Source organism: Miniopterus schreibersii (genome assembly GCF_964146895.1).
Source record: "Miniopterus schreibersii genome assembly, chromosome: 13".
Taxonomy (NCBI): domain Eukaryota; kingdom Metazoa; phylum Chordata; class Mammalia; order Chiroptera; family Miniopteridae; genus Miniopterus; species Miniopterus schreibersii.
Genome location: NC_138113.1, coordinates 45610330 through 45634924, shown reverse-complemented (window position 1 = coordinate 45634924; position 24595 = coordinate 45610330). Strand labels below are relative to the sequence as shown.

The 24595-nt window shown below is 43.3% G+C and overlaps 1 protein-coding gene across 2 annotated transcripts in view; it reads right to left on the bottom strand.

The window, feature by feature from the left end:
- The window catches only part of CTNNA2 (catenin alpha 2), a 980129-nt gene that overhangs the window by 629173 nt on the left and 326361 nt on the right, over window positions 1-24595 (bottom strand). For both annotated transcript variants that reach the window (XM_081155843.1, XM_081155842.1), the window contains exon 7: window positions 21367-21570. In XM_081155843.1, the coding sequence (XP_081011969.1) occupies window positions 21367-21570 (204 nt within the window). The remainder of the gene's footprint in view (window positions 1-21366; window positions 21571-24595) is intronic.

The window sequence follows — 24595 nt, the reverse complement described above, 5'->3', positions numbered from 1 at the left end:
ATGAAATGTGAAGTGAGATGGTAAAAACGAAAAGATGAAGACACAGTAATTTATCAAGCTTGTCACTCTATATATCTAATGAAAATCTGCGGATCTACTTTCTCAACCGTTTTTTTAAATGTTCAAACTTAACACAGTCTTGAGTATTCTTAAACCTGCAATTACATGAAATGTAAGTAACTCCTATTATTTGTACCCACTACGGAGGATTATTTTAATATTGTAAGTTGTATGGTCCACAGGCAGAGGATACTTCATGGAGCGGCCCATGTGTACCAACAATTCAAGCTGGGATATTTTAAAACAAATATCAAACTAAAGGTCCAATTCAACTGCTCTAGAATTAAGAAAACATGAAAAAAGGAAAGAAAGAGTTTCACACACAAATACGCCAGCATCGGTGGCTGGGAGGTGTCCATGGCTGGAAGACAAACTCGTACAGGTTTTAAACTGTGGCCTCCCATGTCCTCCAACACCAAGTTCGCCCAGTGGTTCCCTCCGCTGCATCACAGCTAGCTTTCCCTCGTGCTTCTGATTCCCATTCTTCTGTGTTTGTTTTTTCTCTCTTTCCTTTCCCTTCACTGTAAAACTATAATAAGCCAGTACATTTTCAAAGCAAGGTAGGAGGCAGGAGCGAGAGCGCAGAGGAAGACCAGCTCCGGACAGTCTTTCCACGTGGCTGTGCAGTGGTGAGGTTTCCTTCCCCTGCACCCAAAGTGCACGGGGCTCATCGCCCTGGGAACCCTGGATCGGAGGACCTTGGGGTCCTTAGCTCTGTAAGCTAACGCATGAAAGAATCAGATGGGGGGGAAGGAGGCTACATGGGCAACTCTAGACGACATGCATATTCAATGGTGCCTTCTAGAGACAACCGTCGTTTTTAAAAGATTAGCATGGAGGAGTTTGGGCACCAAGTGACAAGGTAAGGAGAGGGGGATTCTGAGGGAAGGCGATCTATCTAAGATCCTTAAGTCATATTTGGATTAGGAGCCTTGTAAAAGCAGTAAGTTAATCTGCTTACCTATATTGCCTTTGGGAGCATCTGTTATCTCTTTGACGGTATTTTGTCTGCCTCCCTCCCCTCTTTTTGTAAGAAGTACAATCTATAGCCCAAACTTCTGAAAGTAGTACTATCTATAATTTCTATCTATTGAAGATTGATTAACTTTTGTAAAATTCAAAAAAATTGTTGTGGAAATGTAAAAATTCTACAAACATTTCTAAAGGTTGACATTTTTGTGTTTATCACGTTGTAAATGACTAATAGCTAGCTTATGGACTAGTACTGGTCCTCAGACCACACTTAAAGGAGCACTGGTACAAACCAACTAAGAAACACATTCTTCAGAATTAAATTTTATATTTTCAAAGGTATCCAAAATCTGTAAGATGTAAATTTAATGAATAAGTGATAAAATGAATTTAAGTTACATAAAAGCACATCTAATTAGAGAGTTGGTTATATACAAGGTCTTTTCGCTACTACTGAACCCAGGCACATTGTCTAAGATACTGAAATTACCTAATCTATTTCATAGTTCAAAAATTATGTGATCAAAATCACCAAATATAAAAAAATCATATCATTTTTGTAGGTAACATATCAAACCCCATGAACGCTGAAAAACAAGGCAAACCCCAAGTCTAAGTGCTCTGTCAGAAAGCAGGAGGGAGGCTTGGCTTTACCCTGTTAAGTGATATTTATCGCTGTGGGATTCTTAACAGGTCAGGGGTGTTCCAAAGGCCTGCCTAACTCTACATTCAATAGAACAACGACACCTGTTTTAAAACAAATATTAGTTAATTCGATGCTTGAAAAAGAACCGCTCTAGACTTGAAGTCCACAGAGGAATGAAGCCGCATGAGGAGGGTTTGATGGGATAAAACTGATTTTACTGGTGGCAAGCTCAGAAAATCTAGCTGCCAGTTTAGCCTGTGGGGAAAACTCGCCCAGGATCATTATCGCTAATTAATAGTCAATTGGCCTTTGGCCTTCAGGGCCTCTGCAGTGGTGGCCAAACTCAAAGAACACAGCAGAAATCTGAAATGGATGTCCAGGCACAAGCTCTTCACAATAATGAAGTCCCCGTGTGACAGCAGCTGTGTTCCACAATATGCATCAATACCTAGCAGTCTTGACTGTCTCCAGGAAGGAAGGGAATCTAGGAGGACCGGAGGCTGTGTCAGCTACGCCTAAGTCTTCCCCAGTGAGGAAGGATGCAGCCAGCATCCATATTCTTTCTTATGGCCAAGGGGGAATTACCCTCATCTTTGCTAAATCTTCTCCAGGTTCCTTCCACCCTAACTCAGCCAGGTGGCAGACAAGCTGCAAAACTGCTCTGTCAAGGACCGATGGATCAGAAATGTGGGGCTGAACCTCATTTCCCTTCTGATCATTTCAAAGCTCAAAGTTCCCTCTCATTTTTCAAACTAGCCTCACGTATAAGAAAAACTAGACAAGTGGCATTCAAGCGATAATTTGCTTCGATGACTGTGGGGCCAACCTATGTCCCACAGGCGCATTTCTACAAAATTACAGAAGTGGTAACTCCAGGGCTGGAAGAAACCTTAAAGTTCAACCTCGTGTTCAAATCTCTTGCTACAGTGCCCAGCTAAGTGGTCACACATGCTAGCGCAGGGCACCGTCTAGCAAGAGAACACGCTAGTCTTCGAGGCAGCTCGTGGTGTATCAGGGGACAGCACCAACGGCAAGCTCTTGCTATTCCAAAGCTGTGCTCTTATACTGAGTCTGGGTATTTCTTTGTTGTCTTACATACGCTTTTGGACTCACATAAAATAAGTCTCTCTTTTTCTCTTGCACAATTGTTCTTCAAATATTTGAACACAGTTACTCTCTTCCCACTGTCTTTCATAATCAAAACATCCCCTGCTCCTCCAATCTCACTGCTTTGAGCCTCTACCACCTGATAACTTTTTGAAGATTACTGCCATACATCTTCCTCTGGAATGAATTTAATAGCCACTTTTGAATTCAGGGTCTAATCAGTTTCTAATTCACCAAAATGCCCAAAGAGCTGCCCAGAAAGACATTAAAAGTGTTCGAAAGGCTTTGCTGGAACCTCAGTGCCTATCGCATCTCCCTGGGAGAGGAAGAAATGAGGTCACCCTTAAATGGCCCGTGTTTCGAAAATCCATGTAGGGCTGTAGTAACTGCACATTTTTCATTTATGAGCCCAGAAGCCATACCCTGAATAATGGGTCCTACAGCTTTGTCTGTAATTATTACAAAAGAGCAAGGTCAGGTATCTGGTAACGACTGGCATGTTTTTTTGGCACTGGTTGGACTGTATCACCTGATAATTAAGGAAAGAAGTCCATTTCCCGGGGAGATCTCAAAGCACACGCAGAGGGGCTGACCCTATCAAGTAAGTCTCTTTCACCTATGCTAAATGAAACTGGCCTAAGGCTGATTGGAAAGTAGGCTGTTGCATCGATTTTCCTGTGGTAGGTAATAGTCCCTTTCTTGGATAATAATGTATCGAATTTTATCTGGATCAGGTTCATCTTCATCAAGACAACACTTCATTGCCATTATGTCATGAATAGCCACAATGTTCAAAATGTAGCCAAGAAATCAGAGATTATGAACAGAGCCATGCATTCTGGACATTACAAGGTATAATTTCCTCAAAGTTCCACGCAGTGGCTCTTCTATTCAACTTTGTATTTCTCATAGTCTCTAGAAGAGATATTGTTCATAATACATAGCAAATAAATATTTGAACACTGTTGACTAATAGAAATATCACCTTGCTTAAATCAACAAATTGCATGGTAATGAAACCATAGCTTTCATAGGGCAGAGATGACCTACAAGAGGGCTCCAGGTAGCAGATGACCCTTAGATCCCTGAGTTTCTCAGGGTGTGTCTGAGATCTTTGTGAAATCCCACACTCACAATCCTTTTCTAACACACAATGTTAGATTTACAATTAAAGTGTATCTGAGAAAGTTAAATGACCCGTTCAGATTTAGTAAACCCAAGACAAACGTAAGTATATCCTTTATGGACAAGGCCATTATTTTTACAAAGAAATAATAATGTTTTTCACTTTTAAAATAACATCTTGACAGTTCTTCCCCATACACTATGTAGAGAATGACCACCTGAGAGGCAGACGCTGGGTAGTTTGCCGGCCCTGCTCTTACTAGGCCAGTCACTGGCCGAGAGACCCAGCCTGCACCTGGACGCTGGGTGTGTGAGGTGTGAAATCCAAACCCAGGGCTCCGTGGGGTGGCGGCATGCTACATACCATGGACTTTTGGCAGCTGTAAAAGTTAAGACAAAAGACACTAATGGCCTACTATGTGAGTACAGTAAGGAGCAGAAGGCGACGCACATATTGACACAGTAACATCATATGATCAAAACCAATATGTGGCGGACTTTTAAACTGTCCAGTGCTTTTTAGGGGGATGTGAAAATATTGTCAATGAATTTGATCATCCCCAACTTGGAGACTAGTTAGTTTAATGAATATTAGTTTAATGAATAATTAACAGATATGTTTTATGAGAACGTAAGGGCAGTATTTGTTTTCTCCCTCACCTTCTCCTAAATGCACACACACCATAAAACCAGAAAACAGTCATCAAGTTACTTCTAACCCTTTTCCTTGGGTCTGTTTCGCTTCTCTTCATTCCCACTGACTCCTCTCTTGTTCCGACTCTATCCTTGTCTGTCTGGAATTTCCTAAAAGTCCACCAACATGTCTCCGGGCCTCCAATCTCCAGTGAACACTCTCAGAAGCTGCTGTGAGCAGAAGGCAAGGTGGCTCCGCCCAAACACTGAGAAGGTTACCCCATATCACGCCCATGTACAAACTAAACCGGACCAAAACAAACGGAGAAAGACACTTTGGATAAACAACTGCCTATCAAAAGAAAGCATGCCTCTCTTAAATCTGGAATGCTCGTCCACTGTAATCTAATCTCAGCCTTCCTTTGCAATTTTTTTTCTATTTTAAATCCTTTAACCTAAAGAAGCTGGCCTACGCCCATGCTGAGAGTGTACCATACACATTTGTGTAATGAATTTTACCGTATAGCATTCCCCACACCTACAGCAGCCTCTCCATCTGTGATCTCTCTCATTCCTACGCACCTTCCAAACAGGTCAAGCGTTATCCTTTCGTTAATAATTTAGCATCTCGATTTAGTTGTCTCTCTCCCAACCTGGCTCACATCTACCTATTTCTATCTTGCTATCTATTTTTTGTTATTATTTGGAAGGAACTTAATAGTCTCACAACAGTATCAAGTCGAGAATAAGTCACTAATTCCACTATATATCATTCGGTACTGTTGTAGCCTAGAGTAACTCCTAAAACATAACAGACACTGAGTAAATTCTTAATAATATCTCAAGTTTTAGATACTCAATTCTGAATTTTTTTTAAAGAAATAAAATGTCCTTCACCCTGCCAGTGTGTAGCCTACAGCAAATATTTCCTGTTACTGTAATAACTTTATATAAATTTAAAACATTATCCCCAAGGTTATTAATTATCATTTCCTTTTTGTGTTAAAGAAAATAAACAGATTGATTTACCCAGCAAGTGAGTAAGCATTAGTTCTGCTAAACTGAATTGGTATAATTCAATTTATCATTACAATGTAAGAAGAGGCCTCCAACTCATCTGTAGCTATTGGGGAAGAAAATGATACACTATAAAGAACACAAATAAAATGTTTTATGGAGGTGTTTTAGAACACTCTAACATATTTCTGCTGCATACATTATGTTTATGTTACTCTAAAAACTGAAAATCATTATAATTTCTTTAAAAAATGATGAAAATGATGAGTGCCAAGAGTTTTGGTACCATTCCTTATAATCAGCACGCTGTTCCTGGCCTAAAGGGCACGGCATAGAATCTGTGATGAGTGATGAGGGAAGCTCCACGGAGGGGCAGCTGAGAAACTCAGGGCAGAGACAGAGAGGGAGCCAAACCCATTCTCACCTGTTGGGGTAGGTTTTATACAACTGGTATAAACTGATAGCCAGAATGTAATGGTAAGCTCAGAATGTGTAGTCATCTGGGTATTTCAGTACAGGTCTGAATATCTGCAAAGAGCTGGGCTTCTCTATTCTACCACAACCTCAGGCCCATGAGTATAATGACAGATTGATCAGATACCTAAATAATCAATGCCACAGCTAACTTTTCTGTCAATTATCTGGTTCCTTCAGACAAGCCTCTCAGGGGTATAAATAAAGTACATTATTTTTCAAAATCTGCCTTACCCCCAAGATTTTTTTTTCTCCCCCAAATGAAATTTTAAAAAGAAAACCAAATATTTAATTCCGTAAGTATCAGGACTGCTTAGGGGGAAGCAGGTATTGGGGGGGGGGGGGTACAAGTCCCAGCACTCCCATCTTGTCCTCACTCCCCACCGGGGACCCTGAAATAGCTAGGTCTCCAGGAAATGTAGTGTCAAGACTAATAAAACAACTAAGTAGGTTTTGGTTTTTCTTAACATATAGACATGTGTTAAACTACATGTAACTGTAGTTTGGCACTTGTGCAACTGCTATCAGTCAGTAACTAAGAAGACTAGAGCATCCAGTGGACTTAAAAACAATTAGTTTCTGAAGAATTCTTTATTATCATGTGAGAAATGCTCTGCTCCTATAATTACTTTACATAAACCACAAAGATAGGCATGCACAATCACACTTTCTTATTTTAAAACCACACCCGAGGATGTGTTTCCCATTGCTCTTCAGAGAGAGTGGAAGGGGGGAGAGAGAGAAACATGGATGTGAGAGACACATCGATTGGCTGCCTCCTGCATGCACCCAGACTGGGACCGGGGATTGAGCCTGCAACCGAGGTACATGTCCTTGGCCGGAATCGAACCCGGGACCCTTCAGTCTGAGTGCCAATGATACTCCAACCCCTGAGCCAAACCAGATAGGGCCACAAACACACTTTCTTCAAGGTCTAAATTGGAATCACTATCTATAATGCTTGGTTAGGAACAGTACGGACACTAAAATACAACAGAGTGCCTACATCAAATGAATTCCCCCGTCTAAGCTTTATTCCAACACACTGCGCCTTACCTCCACTTTATCTAAAACTCTCACTCACTTTGAAAACGTACTTTGATCATCGGAGCTCCATTCATCTCCTTGGTCTAGTTAGGGCACAAAACAACATGGGCCCTGGATATAGCTCCGGAAAAAACCTGTAATTGTCCTTAAAATAAAAGGCATGGCTGCAGACAGCAGATTTAACACACACTCTTACCACTGCTCTTTTCTGAAACCCCAATAAAATGACCATAAAGCAATTTTCTGTTACGGGCATCAATCCTTAAGGACAAGTACAACAGGAGGCAGGAGCCGCAGCAACATTTGAACGCGGCTATCGGAGGAAGGTGTGCCAACTCCTTTAGCGGGTCTGAGAAAGCTGGACCCTAAGCCGGCAACTGGGTAAACTCAGAACAGCCCAACTCACTCTGCAAAACCCCCAAAGAGGAAGGAACGTGAGGCATCGGCCCCTTCTGAAGACAAGGGAAGAGAAAGGGGAGGTTGAAAAGGAGATGCTTGCTTGAAGCTCTGTTTCAAAGGCAAGTTGCACCCCCAGATGCTGTCTCCTAACCCAAGCTACGGGCAACTAAAGGTTCGTTCTCGGGAAAGGGTAAGAGGCAGGTGTTTGGACAGACGTGGAGAGTCAAACCGCCCTGAGCACCTGGGCAGTGACTGGGAAGTTGACACTCTGGGCTGTTCACTCTACTGCTGTCTCCTGGAGGGTGGTCAGCCTCCCCCTGGACGCCGGAGCCGGAGGGTCCGCAATGTTGAAAACATCAGATACAGTTTTCCGTCCAGTAACACCCTACTCCGGCCAACTAAGGGTCTTTTTTGCCCCTCCCTGGGCCTTCTGGTGGCTGTCCAAGGTCGCTGTTGTCTGCAACCTATTTGGGTTCTGAAAGGGTTCTATTAGCACCTGCAGATGCTCGCAAAAGGAAGATTCGCCCGGAGTACCGTCTAAGGAAGCTTGCGGGATCAAAAGGAATATTAGGAAAGAGATGCAGGACTTTAAAGGGAAAATAAAAGAATATAGAAAATCCAATATTGTATCTAAGTCCATTAAAATATCAAACATAAAGTAATGGGGGGGGGGAATCAAAGAAACCAGACGACTTGATTTCCAATTTCCCAGCTATGTTACCTTGACTATGTCTGTAACCATGTGATATTTTGCAGATACTTTGTGGCTTGTTTTCATCCAAAAAGCCTGAAATCAGAGGCTTTAGGAAAATGAATGGTGGTCCTTTGAGATCCTAATAAAACTAAAAACTAAAAAATAAAGTAGAAGTATGGAAGGGATATGGTTTTATTAGATCTTACAAATGGTGGAAGACAAGCAGATGCGGGAAAGGGAATAAAGAGAAGCGATACGAAGCATAAAATTGGGGCAACGGTGAAAAAAGGTGCAATACCTACGATGAGATGAAGTTCAGAGGTTTCATTTGGAAACGTCTCATGGGTACAGAAAAAACATCACTCCCAAAGGATTTGTGTGTCTATTTTGCAGGGATCAAAAGTGTGAAATTAGCCACCAGACTGCACAACAGGCAACCAATGCCTCCTAACCCCCAAGTGTGCAGACCGAATTATAAAAAGGCTAATGCTGTCCTCTTCTTGTTAGTGAGACGAAATCCACGTAGCATGCCAGCCAACGTTGTGTTTCTGAGGCATTTCAGGGAGAAAAGAGAAAAGAAATGCAAATAAATCCCCGCAAGGTTCCTCCTGGCTCCCTGGCAGGGCGTGGGGAAGGACGGTTTGGAGGGTGAAGGTAAATAATAATAAATAACACTTTGAAAATACTACTGAGAAAACCGAAGAAAAGGAAAATTAAGGCACGTGTGTCTGAATCTAATGATGTTGGCCCAATGCTGGCCTAGTCCGAGGCTGGTACAGGGCTGCAGGCATGGGAATCCCTTGGGAAACCTGCTCACACTCAGATACCCAAGCTCAGTTCCTGGAGATTCTGTGGTTTGAGAACTGGTACGACTCTAGAATGTGTTTTTCAAAATCTTCTATGTGGTTCTGATAACATAGATTTAAGAATCCCAAAGGAGGTCAGTCAAAATGTTGCTTCCTCTGGAAAACGGCACCCTAGAATAGTCACTGAAAGAACCCAGAACAAAAGCTCAATTCAAGGTGTGAACAGGCGAAGGCAAAGCCCTGGGTTGATGCTATAAATCTGTCAGCTGCAGAGTTAATGGAAACTGAAGTCAGCAATTAAGGTGTTAAGAAAGAGCATTTTAAACAGTCCGTGAGACTGAATATTTTAGTCCTGGCACTTACTGAGAGCAGTCTTTCCAAGGATGATAAACTGTCTTTTTTACAAATGGGGGAGTAGACTTGTAGGAAGAGGTGTGTTTGAGGGAGGTGAGATTTGAAAAAGAACAGCTACCCTTCAATTAACAGCTCACAGGTGAGAAGGTGGTTCAGACTGGCTTGTTTATGTCTAAGGAATTCAAAGAAGAGATTAGCCCCCCAGCTTCACCAGTCTCCTCTGAAATCCTGAGTGTCGAGGCTAAGTTATATACAGCTCAATACAACTTCCCTAGAGATACTTCACTTGATGCTTTCTTACAAAAGTAGTTATCCCCATTCACAAAAGGAAACCCCGTCTTAAACCCTGCTGTACTAAATTAACAACTCTGGATTTGATGCAATGACTTAGCACATCAGGAGTTCCCTAACCTGCCTGCTTGGAGAAATCATTTAGAGAATCATCCCCCTCTGTGATTCTGGAATCTGGGTTGGGCCTCTGGAGACAGTGTCTAATTTTTAACAGCTAAATGGTGGCCCTTTTCTTCTGCAAACTTTTTCATGCCTTTTAGGGAAGGACGAGTTAAGTAATTTCCAAAGTTCTCAGTTCAGCCTGCAGAACTCTGCAGAACTAAAAATGCCCAGCAATTCTCCACACTTCACTGACATCCCCTGAAAGTCACACCCAAACAGGTCACGCTGGAGGAAACACCTACAAGGGCAGAATCAAGAGTAAGCTGCTAGATGGAGCTCTTTGAACTGAAAAGCAAGCATGTGACATGTTTCATATTATTTTTGTCTTTACTAATAGGTATTAAGATCATTTTAGGCCTCTCTAGAAGAAATTGATGTGGACCTCTGCCAGGGCTTTAAAATATAGCTTTAACTATAGGGAAAGCTCTAGGTTCTTCAAAGTGAGTCATGAAGAAGCCAAGTGTAGTTCACCTGGGCTAATTTACCTACCGTTAGATCTAGGCATTGGATCATGAAAAAAAGGTGAATCATTTTATTCCAAAACATGGGACTCAATACACTCTTAACATATGGGTTACGTAGCTGCCACTGCTGCTTTTTCTGTTTACTCTTCTTCCTCCCCCTCCTATCATCATCATCATCATCATCATCATCATCATCATTGAAGGATGAGAGGAAATTCATTTATTCATTCTAGAAATATTTATTGACTGTTCCAGGCTAGATACTCTAGATCCTGGGGATTGTAAACAAGATAAGATCCATCTCATGGGAGTTTTAATTTCAGTATTGGAGCAGACATAACAACACAAACAAAGAGATGATGTAGCCCCAGTCAGTTTGGCTCAGTCGTTACAGCATTGACCAGAGGACTGAAGGGTCTTGGGTTCGATTCTGGTCAAGGGCACATGCCTCGGTTACAGGCTCAATCCCCAGGTGCGTGCGGGAGGCAACCAACCAATGCGTCTCTTTCACATCGCTGTTTCTGTTTCTCTCTCTCTCTCTCTCTCTCTCTCCCCCACTCTCTCTGAAAAGCAATAGAAAAAATATCCTGGGGTGAAGATTTAAACAAAAGAAAAGCGGAAGACATAATTTTGGAGGCTGGCAGGAGCTAGAACAGAAATTAATATACTGATGTGATTAAGATCAACATATTCGAGCTGAAACTGAAGAGGAGCCATGCATGCGGCATTTGGAAAGAGCATTTCTGTCAGATGGATGGTAAGCGCAAAGTCGCTGAATCAGCAAAGAGCTCGGTGTGTCTGAAGCACAGGGAGGCATCCCCACCAGCGAAACACTTAGTTCTTAGAGTGCAACAATTTCCTAAATGAAACAAAAGAAACTTCCCGGGATGGGTTCAAGGCAGCCCTAGGCCCAAGCAAAAAGGCCTTCGAGCTTTATCTTGGAACAACTCAGTCAGGAACAAGAAATCCAGAGGTCTGGGTTTCCCACATCCTTGGGAAACAAAGGAAAGGTTTATCCAGGCTCCTGAGTTTGGTGAGTGAGGAGAACAGCCTCCTGCTCTCCCTGACAGTTCAGAGAGGTCTTCCTTGAAGCACCAGAAAGGCCCTTCAAAAAAAGATCAATTGATGGATTGTGCTGTCGGGGCTGTCTTAAGGGGGAAGGCCAAATCTGATGACTGGGCAGTCAACTGTCAACAAGCCCCTGATTACCGACTCAGTCACAGACAGCCCCTGACTGTCTCCTAACATCACGTGCTCTTCCTCATCATATTGATTGACCTTGTAGGTTTCAGAAACAACTTTCAAGGACTCAGTGAAGGGATGTGTTTGATAAGGAAAGAAGCTAGCTAGAATTCTAAGTATGGGGTTTAATTTTGCTGTTAAGGCACATTTTTAATTTCATCGCCTGTGTCATTTGATAAATTCGTTTCTTTCCATCACCAAGCAGAGCTCCTTATAGAAGTCCATGTGGATAAGGTGAGTGATATCCAGCCAAGAGGTTGCTATGAGAAATAACCAGCTCCTGCTCCAGAGGTTCCTGGCAGCACCACTCTGGACACTCAGTTAGCCTCTCTCTTCCCCATCATCCCAGGCTTGTGACAACCAGGACCTCCCATCCCACCCCCTTCAGATCAGGGCATATTTCTCCAGCACACAAGGCTCAGCCCTGATTTCCAAGACTACCCGGTCAATTCTGAAATCTCTTGTTCCTTTAACACATATCCAATGCCCTCTTCAATTTCCTTAAAGACAATACGTGACCTGTATCTCTTAATTGCCAACCTTCAGCCCCTGGTTGTTTTTGCCAACTCTCCTTCAAGGTGGCTTGTTTCATTTTGTTTTTCATATTCTGGGATATCAACATCTGGTACTTATAATTTAGAAATTCTTTGAGGCCTGGGTTTAAAGTATGTTCCTCTAGAGGATTGGTATTTGCTTCTGTTGGATACCCTGCAATCTACCACATGTAATACCTTTAAATGAAATTTTGGATAAACTTGATGTCACCTAGAATTTAGATTCTGATCCCAAAACTGAGTAACTGTGAGTTTGTGGTTAGAAATTTTTGGTGGCAAGGGAAGCTTATGTTCTTAGATAATGTCCTAATAGTGTCACCATCTGAGAATCCAGGCTTTATACTGCATTCCCTAAATCGGACTGGCCACCCAGCTGGGTCACAGACTTTGTCTTCTCTTCTTTACGCATTGTCCCACTGAAAACCCAAGTCTAGGCGAGGAGGAATCTGCAGGCCTGTCTCTAGTTTATTGCTTTTTTGGTCATTTCTTGCCTCTGAGTAAACTCCCTTATATTCCTGTGAGCTCATCCACATACTGAAAAGAATTTTTTAAAATTCTACCAGGTATGCAGGTGGCAGGAGAAAGAAAGGGAGGGAGGGAAGAAAGGAGAGAGGGAATAGAGAAACAGAGAGGGAGGGAGAGAGGGACTGATTGCTCAGTACTGCTTTTCCTCCACATAGAAGTCAACAGTGAGCACCTGGAGCTATAACCTTCAATGCTCAGAACAAATGCACTATAGAGCCAAGATTGGGAAACTAATTTTGATTCCAAGACTACCTGTTCTCCCCAAATTTTCCTGTTCAAGAGACTGCTAGCCAGTGGGCCTCACCTTTGCTGATTGGGTATAACCCAACACTAGGTAATAAGTTCATTGCTGGATCCCAGCCAACTTTTAGGAGATCTCAATAGAAATAAATGCCCTAAGCAGGACCCTCAGCGTGCCAGGGTGTTGGTTAAGCTTCTAACATCCATGCCCTGGGTGACCACTCTGAACCCTTCCAAGAAAATCTAGGGTCCATAAAAACATTAGCAACAGCATATAACCTCTAAGCAGGACCCCAAATTCTAACCCCAAAACCCAAGACTTACAGAATTACATTTTGAAGCTACAGAAGAAGGCCATATTAGTAAAATGTACTGGTCATTTGTCCCATGCTCAGTCTTAGAATATCAGTCCATCTCCCTGACTCACAGGGATATCCCCATGTTTAATGGAGATCCTAGCCTATGTCTCTCAGAAGCCTAAGGGACCAGTAAAAGGAAGGCATCGCATCTACTAAGTCAGACACGCTGCTCTGCATCCAACTTCTAACAGCTGAAAGGCCTGGTCCTCCTATTGTTTACTTTTCTGGCTTCCCAGGAGTGTAGTCACAGTCATTTTTCTCCAAGTTCTCTAAAAATCAGCTCATTTTATAAGAGCTTTCATTTGTTTGCTTCTTTTATTTTATTTTTTTAAAGAAGTAGTAATATTTTTTTAAATATATCTTTATTGATTTCAGAGAGAGGGAGAGAGAGGGAGAGAAAGAGATAGAAACATCAACGACGAGAGAGTCATTCATCGGCTGCCTCCTGCACGCCAATTGGGGATCGAGCCCGCAACGCGGGCATGTGCCCTGACCTGGAATTGAACCCCGATCGCCTGGATCCTAGGTCGATGCTCAACTGCTGAGCCATGCCCCGGCAGGGCAGAGCAGAGAGAGAGGAAGGGAGAGGGAGACGACAGAAACATTAATGATGAGAGAGAGTCATTGACTGGGCTGCCTCCTGAACTCCCCGTACTGGGGATCGGGCTTGAAACCCGGGTATGTGCCCTGACCAGGAATTGAACCGTGACCTCCTGGATGATCGACAGTCTACCACTGAGCCACACCAGCTGGCCATTTGTTTGTTTCTTGGCCTTGGCAATAATGGTGTTCACAGTACTCTTCCAGGCAGGGCCACACAGCCAGATACAGCTCTGGCTGCTCAGGGACCAGCAGGAGTACCAGCCCCCGTCCAGACACACCCAATGACACCTTCCTTTACCTATACCCCTTGTCTCCAAAATGACCTCAATGAATTTTACAGCAGAAGGTTAATCAAATAGCACAGAGAAATAAGAGCATTGAGAAGAACCAGGAAGCAAACGTGGCGTTTCCTTTGACCCTGAGCTTCCTGGCTGCCAGCTACGGCCATAAGGTGAGTTCAGTTATCGACATCTTACAGCTGAGAAAGTTGAGGAACAAAAAAGTTTCATACAGGAAGGACTTTTCCTTGCAAGACGATGGGAGGTGAGATTGCCCTGAGAATTGACCTTGATGATCCAAGGGAAACAAATCCAGTTAGACCCATCTGTCCTGGAACCCTGTAAGTCATTTAACTGTCCATCCCAAGCTGATGATAAATAACAGCAAACATGTTAAGGCATGATTTACTTTTCAAAGGGCCAAAGTCCCCCACCAGGATAATTATACCATCTTGGGGCCTTTAAGACCAAGGAGATCTGCCATGTTCCCAGGGGACTGGCAGTTACCTACACCTGTGGTCTATAGCTACAGTGGACACTGTGTCCAGATGACCCTAATGCCAACCAACCCCCTGCCAGTCTGGAACTTCTCCGGGAGCCTCGCATGGCCCTCTCGTCCTCTGAGGGATGCTTGATCCTGGCGCAATCTCTCTCACACTCTCACCCTCATTATTTCCCCCCAGGGAATGTGTCCCGTCAGCAGGCCTGGACATCCTCCTACCCACAGCCTGAGCCTGCGTCAGTGCCACCCAGCATGCCCCTCCAGGACACTCCCTTGGCTTTCTGAGATCCCAGTGCAGCAAATTCAGCGGAACACCTTCAGAAAAGAAATGCAATAACAACATAAGAAGGAGGAAGATCAGAAAAACGTAAAATCTTGCATTACTCTATACTAGTCCCTGGGTGCCTCTGGGAGTCACACTGACAATTGTCAGCAAGTGGCTGCAAACGGCATGCGGAAACCAAAGACTTCCCATCCCAGTCATATTACCTGGACCTCAGAGAAGGGGTTGGGAACCTACCTGTACTTTTTCAATGCCTGAGTAAGAAATATCAACTGAAAAGGGATTTGAAAACTGTCTCTTCATGGGGCAAAGGTTTCATGGGAGAAGCATAATTGCAGAGATGAATTTCAAGCTCAAAATTAATAGACATGAGGACACTGAACATATTTGAAGGGCGACAGTAGAAAGAGTGATGAGACAAGCTGCAAATGAGGAAGGCAAGGAGAACTTTCTCACCGCAGGAACCACACGTGGGATATTAGGAGTCTTACCCCTGAATGAAGCTACCAGTCCTATTAAGACAACTCTGAATTCCCCCTTAAAGTGGAGGGCAGGCCTGGGAAACATTAGCTCCTATAATGGCCGATAAACATTTTTAAACATTACTTTGTATTCTGTCTTAAACTAAAAGTTCTAATAAATTTATTATCAGCTGAACTGATGTTAGTGAATTTCACCCCCTCTTTTACACAGTAACAGAAAGTAGAGAAATGAGAAGGCCCAGGTAATACTGGAAACAAGTTATAGTTTAAGAATTAGCTTTATTTTTAAGTGATAACAACTACTCAGTCTGTCTCCTACCTTCCTGTCCAGAACAAAGTGGCAGTGTAACCATTTCCACGACAAAGTTAACTCCCTGATGACACTCCTTTCATAAATTTTTCATGCTTTCTCAAACCCATTTGTGCATTATTTGGACCCTTCTTGCAGTACAACCTAGAGCCAACTTAGAGAAATTCTGGTATGTGAAAATCAAGTTTATACAGAAAATCAATAAACTACAGAAAAACACACATAAGATAGCTTTAAGTAGAACCCGAGACATTAAAAATTTCTTCACGTATAAAATTTTCACTGCACAAAATTTTCAGGCTCCCCTTTTGAAAGCATATGAGCTGTAGAGCTGTGACGTCACTTAACTCCTGGCACGCCCCAGGTCTAAATCGGTAGAGTAGTCTAGACTGCCAGCGCGCCAGGCCTGCCCTGCATAGTGAATTATTCCATATTTATATAACAAAATGCTACGTAGCCAGTAAGCATAGGGTTAGAGAATGTTTATTAATATGGTAACATAGTCACAATATATTAAGTGAAGAAAACAGATTATAAAACAGAATTTACAACGAGTTCACTTTTTAAAACTCAGGGTATAATGGACATGTGTGTGGTTGTGTATAAATGTATCAGTCATATAAATTTTAAAAAACGTTAGAAAGACATACAAAATTATTAGCAATGATTATCTCCAGGGGATGGGATTATGAATATATTTTTCTTCATCACTTTCTTATCCTAGTCAATGAACATATGTTTCTTTTGGCCATTAAATTAAAAAATAATAATAAACAGTGTAAAAGCTCACTATTTTCAGTGCTCCCCCAGCCCCGGGCATCACTTCATGTGTTATTCATATAGTGTTGTTTGCTGGAGCCTCGGTGCGGTGTGAGCCCCAGGACTCGGCTAGCAGTGACCTTTTGAGACCTCATTTCAGACCTGAACCCCTCACAAATGAGATTCATCAGGAACTCCCTTTACATTAAATTCCACTTTATAGCAAAGGCTCTGACAATGGCCCTTCAGGCACTTGTGAAATGTGTACATGTTCTCACATACATTTGTCTCCATGTGCTTTTAACCTGAGCTTTACAACAGTGGTTTACAAATGTTCCCCAGGCATTCACTGAGGTGCTTCAAGAAGTTTGAAAAAGTTGGATTTAAACAATTTGCAAAAATATATCATTTTATCATTTATGCAAATACAGTTAAAAAATAACCTGCCCCATTTTTACACAACAGAGGCCATTATGTCATCACTTAAGGGCACCCGATTCTCTGCCATCGTTGTGCAAATGGGTAAATTTTAACTGTATGATTAAGAAAATTATAGTTTTGCAATAGTCTTTAAAAAATAATCTGGAGAAACGCACAGTGTCTATGTAGAGAAACCTGAACTGGGCTGTGCAGCCCCCAACACACAAGCTCCAGGCATATCTGCCCATCACATCTCACCCAGGCCCAACAGTGACTTGTGCACAAAGAAATAGCAGCTTAATGCATCTCCTTATTGTTCTGCAGTTAGTTTTAGTACTTAGTATAAGTATTCTATTTTTCCAGCCTTTTATATTTATAAAAATGTGAACCATACTGGGAAATTTTTGCTAAGAGAACTTTGAAACATTTTTTTTTCTACTTAACTCCCTTGTCAAATGCAATCTGTCTAGCGGAGTTTCCAGGCATTGCAAAGTGCGCTATTTACAAATTGTTACGACATCCGAGTAAATCAGAATTTTCTGTGCAACTAAAACGCAATGAAGACATCAACTGAAGATACCATATCAGTGTGACGGAGACCAGCAACTGTCAACCACACCGCTCAGTGCCCATTTTGTGTTCATCCAACAGATGCAGCCTTCTCACTGGCTACTTTTTAAGCGAGTTTTGTTTCGAGTATAGTGGGAGCTTGAGCACCTCACTTCTACTGCTACCGCTGGCCCCACCGCCATCCTCGCATGACTTATTCCAGTGTCGCCTCATCCGTCCTGTTGCTTGTTCACCCCTTGTGCTCCTATGCCCTATTCTCAGCACCTAAGTCATGGTGTTTGCTCCCCAACCCCCTCCAGAGGCCTTCCGTTCCATTAAAGAGTCAAATCCCAAATAATGGTGCTCAAGGCATAGTCTGACACCTCGTTACCTTGCAGGTCTCATCTCCTGCTGCTCCCCACTCACCAGCCACATGACCTCCCCATGAAGGTTCCTCAAGCACCCCGGGGCTCTTCTCACATTAAGGCATTTCACCTTCCTGCTCCCTCATCTCCAGAAGGCCTCTGACTGAATGTCATCTTCTCCATGAACCCTTTCCAGGCCCTTCTACTTACAGCTGCACCCGTGCTCCTTGTCTCTAGATCTTATATCTTCCTGTTTCACTTATCACCACCCGAGATCACTCTTGCTCAAATTATTTATTTATTGTCTGTCTCCCTCAACTAGAGTGTAAGCCCCACGAGGTCAGAGAAATTTGTATATTTTGCTCCCCTCTGTATCCCCAGGAGCCTAGAACAATGCCTGGCACAGAATAACTAGGGAAGCAATACATATTTGTTGAATGACTACAATATTCTAAATCTGAATCCATCACAAAATTCTTATCAATAATAGAACATGTTTAATCGTTTCCTAACATACGGTCATTTTTAAGATTTTTGTGTGTGTGATGAAAAAAGAGTTTTATTGCCACAGAAAAAAAGCTGTATAAAATTATAAGTTCCAGAGAAAAGTTTATGTCTTCATTACAGTTTGGAAGTATTTATAGTACTTGGCATATTCCTGCAACAGCCACACTGGTGGTGCTGTTCCGAAGGCCAGACTTCGTTTTGAAAAGGAGTCTCTCTCTGCCCATTAGTTTCCACAGATGTACAATAATGACATTCTAGTTAAAGAGGGATTCTTTTTAAGACTCTTCCTACTTTGAGCTACATTAGACGCTTAATCAAACAAATTAAGGCCACCCAGGGCTTTCCTGAAACTATCCCAACAGTCTTTGCCAGCACGGCTACACTCTAATCATAATTTCCCCATGTGCTTCTGTTATGCCAGCCTTTTATTTCATCTCACAATTTCTTTCAAGTGAATATTTTTTGTTACATCTTCAAGTCACACACACACACACACACACACACAGACGTTCATTAATGTGGACATACCCTTGTGGAAATATCTAACACACAACTGATACCATGTTGAGCTCAGTGTAACCTGTGTGGCTAACCATGGCTCATGCCCCATGCAGAATTTTTTTCCCTAATCACTTAATATACGGCTCTCCTCCCCAGTCCCCTCCTCCCTCCACTCCATACCACTTGGCCTGTTATGATTTGAGAACAGCTTCACCTCCGACTGAGCATGACAAGCTGAATCTTCATCAGGGACTGATCAGGAGATTGTTAGAATCCAGAAATGTCAGTTACGTCAATTTTTGAATTTTTTCTTCTCAACCCAGTGACTTCTTTATCCTAATGATACTGCCTATCATATCAAGATGAAAATCTACAGGGTGATAACTTGACAGTCCCTTTATTCTCAGAGCTTATCATACTGAAAAAGAAATAGCTTGTCACAGCCTAGGCACAACTGACTAATTTATTGGTTGCCGTTAACTACAAAAGATTTTTCAGGCAGGATATAGATGGGTGTGTGTTTTTATATTCATATACGTGGTATCAAAATAAATATAAATTGATATTGTGGCAGTAGAAATGGGTGCACTGGATAGGGATTATGGAGCTTGTCTAGCTACATCCAATTCTACCTTAAAATCATCAAAGAATGAAGTGCAAGTAGATTTTACACAGTTTATATAAAAGTCGATAGGAGGCGTTTTATTTCAGCCTGTCATCTGGATGGTTTAATGTGAATAGAATTTGCACACTTTGAAATGTAAGCACTAAACCCACCCATGTATTGTTTATAACCATATGAAAGTAGAAACCAAGTTTTCAATAAAAATACAAAATATTTCTGAATCACAAGAAAAACAAGTGACTGGAGTCAACAAAATACACAAATCCATCAGCTCTGCTGTTCGGAATGAGTTTACACTGAAAGAAAAAAGTGCTCGGCGGGATGCTAGAGACCAAACTGGAAATCACATGTCACCATCAACTCTTCCTTAAGCCCTTTCTGTAATTCCAATTCCCTGGAACATCCTTTTGCTCTGACTCATTTATACTGTGATCTTAACCACCAGTGTGATCATTTCAGTTTCTACTTCCTTCTTTCGCAATGATTCTTCTTGGATAGAAATTACCAGCACGTTAATATAAAACAAAATTCCACATACAAGTAATTAGCCTATGGCTATTCTATTAAAAGCAACAACAAACAGAATACCAGATTTTACAAGTGTTTTGTTTTTTTTTTTCCCCATTAAATCTGCTACTCCAAAGATTCATTCAGGGTGGGAGACACTGGCAAACATTTCTAGCTTCACCCTGCATATCTCTGTGGATCCAAATCACAGAAAGCGCTGGCCACCCAGTGCCCTACAGAGAAGTCCTCATAAGCAGCTGGGTACCCCGTGAGGCATCCATCCTTATACTTTGTGCCCTGAAAATGAGCAAGTCTTCCAAAATCAAAGAATCTGAAGATTCATGAAAAGAAAGCAGATTTTTGTTTTTTAGTTTGCAAGACCTTCTACATCTTCTTGTTTTCTAGCTCAGAGTTCTCTGCGGAGCCTAGCGGGAGCAGCACCATTCCTATCAGTGCTCACTCCTGGCTTGGCCCATGGGCGGCAGGTCAGCTAGGGATGGAACTGGTGAGAAAGACCAAGCTGCAGGGAGGGACAGGGGTTGGCTGCTTTGTCTCAGAATTTGCCTCCCAGAGTTGTAACAGGATCCGGGCTGGCCTTCGAAAGCTGTGAGCAGACTGTCAGTGTCCCTGTTCCCCACCTGACCCCTATACAGGGCGGGCCTTCAGCATGTAATGTCGAGACCTCGCTTTACCTACACTTCCCCACTTTCTGCTAAATCCTCTCACACCCAGGAGTCCAGCACAGGAGGAACTCGAGGTCTTTCACGGTTGCTAGTCCTGGGCATCAACAACATCACCCTGGCTGAATGAATGCAGCACATCAATACCGACACGATTCAGCGGTCTTTCAAAGCAAAGTACATGGATTCCATCTCCTGTTTATAGTTTTCGGTGTACAGGACCGGACACATCTCATAACTGGAGGAGAGGACAGCTATTATCTGGGCTGCAATGCAAGTAGACACCACAGCCAGCCATTTGGGAGCCCCCCTCTCATGAGCGTCCCTAATTGCACGACGCATCCATAACCCTGCCGCAAGTTCCACTGCGGTCAGAGCACTGCCACCCCGCCCAGCCCCGCAGGAACGTTTAAAACCTACCACACTTGTCAATGCCTCTTAGGGCCAAAGGTCAGCGCCGGTATCTACCCTTGGCTTTGAAAGTGCTCTTTGTAAACCGAGGACATCGGTGTCCCCTGAGTCATACCCATCCACACCGTCTGCTTTCCCCAGTGGACACCTGCGTCTCAATCAAAGGCCGGCCACGAAAGGAACCAAGAAATCACTCCAGGGAAACAGCCCAAGTGATCCCAAAAAGGTTTTCCTGCCTACTAACCGCTTCCAACCGAAATGCACCTTGAGAGGGCATTCGAGAGGCTCCCAAAGCCGTTCCCCGGCCCCCCCGCCTGTCTCTGGGGAGCACCTGTCCCCTGTGCCCGCCGCGCGCGCTTTCCCAGAGCCGGGGACGGGGTGGGGTGGGGCCGGCGCAGGAGCCCGGGACTCACGTTATTCATGTACTCGCTGAGCAGGTCCTGCAGCGCCTGTCGCACAGCGTTGCACTCGGCCACGATCCTCTCGCGCCGGTCGTCACGCGTGCACGAGGAGTCGGCCATGAGCGCCGCCCCGCTGATGATGCTCTCCAGCCGCTCCTCCAGGGACGGCCGGAACCTGGCCTCGCTGAACGTCATGGGGTCCAGGATAATCTTGTTCTGAAAGCGGTACAGCAACAACAAATAAAAAATAAATTTAAAAATGGGCAGAGAAGAGATGACTGCCTTTGGGCCCCTGTTTTCTAGGCCAGAAATAGCTGAGGCCAGGGCGAGGCTCTCCGCGAGAAGAAGCCAGGCACTGAGACAGATCCTACGGTGGCCTTGACCAAGTATCAATCTTTCTGTGAGACAGCGAGCTCTAAATCTAATCCTCAGGGAGGGACAGCACTTCTTGTTCGAAAGAAAGTGTTCTTGGCAAAGGAGAGGCAACTGAAGCTTTCAAATGAGGCGGGGACACGTTTTAAAAATGTGTCGCCTTGAAGGGAAGGCCATTTCGTGCAGCTCTTGGGGGGCTATGGGAAGATTTTCGGGCCCCGAGCAAGAGCAGGATGTCTCACTGACAAGTTAGGATGCATTCCGGTGACTGCTGTGCATGTCGCATCTGCCTCATGAGAAGCAGCAGGCCCCACAAAGGGTGCCTTTGGTCACTTAGCAGATAGCAGCCACCAGGCGCATTCAGCACAGGGCACTTTCCACTAGGCACTAACTGTTAGCATAAAATCCAGTGTTCCACAAAAGGGTGTGTGTGTGTGTGTGTGTGTGTGTGTGTGTGTGTGTGTGTGTGTGTGTGTGTGTGTGGTGTGTGGTGTATTTGTCACAATTAACTGACAGTGCCCTGACAGAGATACTAGCATGTTCTGAAGGAGCCTAGATAAAGGGGAAAGTAGAGCTGTTTCCTTAAAGGAAGGCGTCATAGAGGATTTAAGCTTAGCTTTTCCCCTGACGAGTCTGGAAATGTGTAGGTAGAGATGTCCGGACATGGAGAGAAATATGCACCCAGAATTCAGGAGATGTATTAGCCTTTCTAAGGATCGGGGAGTCGTCCCGGAGATCTGGACGCAAGGTAGCAAATGGCATACTAGTAAAGCAAATAGGACACGAAGGGGAAGCCAAAGAAGACCCAGATGATACCAACTCCCAAGGGTGTGCAGGAGAAGAAGGTTCAGCTAAGTAGAAAACATAGCCAGAGGGTTGGGAGCACAACCCGAACATCATTCTCAGCAAACCAGGGAGCAGAGAGACCGGTGAAGTATGTGACAAGCCACTGCACGAAGTAGAGGCAAAGCTGGCTTTGTCAGTGGCTGGTTTCCACTGGGGAACCCTTTTCTGCTCAAAACAGGGAACAAGGTTTTCCAGAGTGGAACGCCTGCTGCAGGAAAGAGTACACTCATCTTTGATGGTACACTCAGAGGTCCAAGGACCGGAGTGGTGGTGAGGGAGGAAATGGAGCTCCAACTCTAGGATCCTGAGGTGCGATTGCCATTCCACTACTGTTTCCTTTAATGCTCACTATTCCTTAAATGTTTGTCAATTTTATATATATCATACACACACACAAACACCCGCCCCCCTCCCCCCCCCCATTTATATGGTACATACAGTGGTGGGCAAGAGAAGGTTTAGAGCTGTAATACAAGTAAATAATACAATAATAAGTAATAATACAAGAATAAACTCCATGTTTTCACATACAATTGTAAACCTACTTCTGCCCACCGCTGTATAAGAAACAATTTAGCTTACCTACAAATATAATAGAAAAGAAAATGAGAGTTGGCAGTCATACCATTGCTCAGCGCGTATTATGTGTTTACTAGAGTGCTTAGTGCTAGAAAGAGAGTGGAGAAAATAAAAGACTCTTGTGGGATTTTTTTCTGACAGAATATAAAATAAAATAACTGCTTAGTCATTACAAAACGGGTCTGGGCTATATGCTCTGGGAAGGTTTGTCTGCACTCCACAAAGCATCCTAAGGTATTTACTGGAAGCTGTGTTTGAAGCATCTGATTCTCTAATTCCTGGTAAAATGTAAATCACTGTAACACAGATATATTTTCAGCACAAAGACTATGAACTACTGAGGAAGGCATTCAAACAGGTCATAACTTGGGAAAAAAGAAGCACCCACTAAACACAGACCAGGTCTGAGGTCCACTGGGATCGTGGATCTCCTAGGAAATCACTTATTGGTCAAAGTTTCCTCTTCAGTTTAGAGGGCAATCGCATGAGCTAAGGCAAGCAGCAGCTAAGCTATGCTGTGGCTGGTTTTGGCGTGAAGATCACTTCACACCGGCACTCCCTTAGATCTTACAAAGAGGATGACATTTACTTAACTCAGAGTAGTGTTACTGAGACCCTGTCTCTTGTACCCTAGTAACCTTCCAAACACTCTCAAAAATCATGAGGAGTTCCCAGGACAATGGATGGCTTTGCAGGGTCTATCACTACAGCTGAGATTCCCAAAGGAAAGTTGAGGGGAGCATAGGTGTTCCCATTACACCTGCAATCTGTGCCACAGCTGCATCTGCAATGGCTCTTTCCAGTAGGATCCTTATCAATTCTCTTTCTCTCTCTTTGTTTCTAGTGCTTTTCGGTTGATGCCCTTCTGATATTTTTTATTACCACGTAACGTGTATAAGTACTGATAACCTAATTAAAGAAATGCTTAATCAAAACATAGACTATTTTCCCTTATAAAAATTACTGATTTTCAAAGAACTCTCTTACAGAAACCCATATGAATACAAAGCATAGTGAAAATTATTTGCTCTGTTTTGAGGTTTTAAAAGACTAAAGAATCATATGGTCGCCCTGGACGGTTTGGCTCAGTGATTAGAGCATCGGCCAGTGGACCAAAAAGTCAAGGGTTTGATTCCCGGTCAAGGTCACGTACCTCGTTTGCAGGCTCAATCCCCAGCCCTGGTTGGGGCGCATGAGGGAGGCAACCAATCCATGTGTCTCTCTCACATTGACGTTTCTCTCTCTCTCCCCCTCCTCCCTCTCTTCCACTCTCTCTAAAAACCAATGGAAAAATATCCTCGTGTGAGGATTAATTTTTTAAAAAAGAATCATATATTTGCTCTTTTTTATACTTTTGGACTAAAAATAATATAAAGATGTGCCAATCTGATGAAAATACACTGAGGTAAACATGAACTTTCCAATAAGGGCAACTGTAAAACAG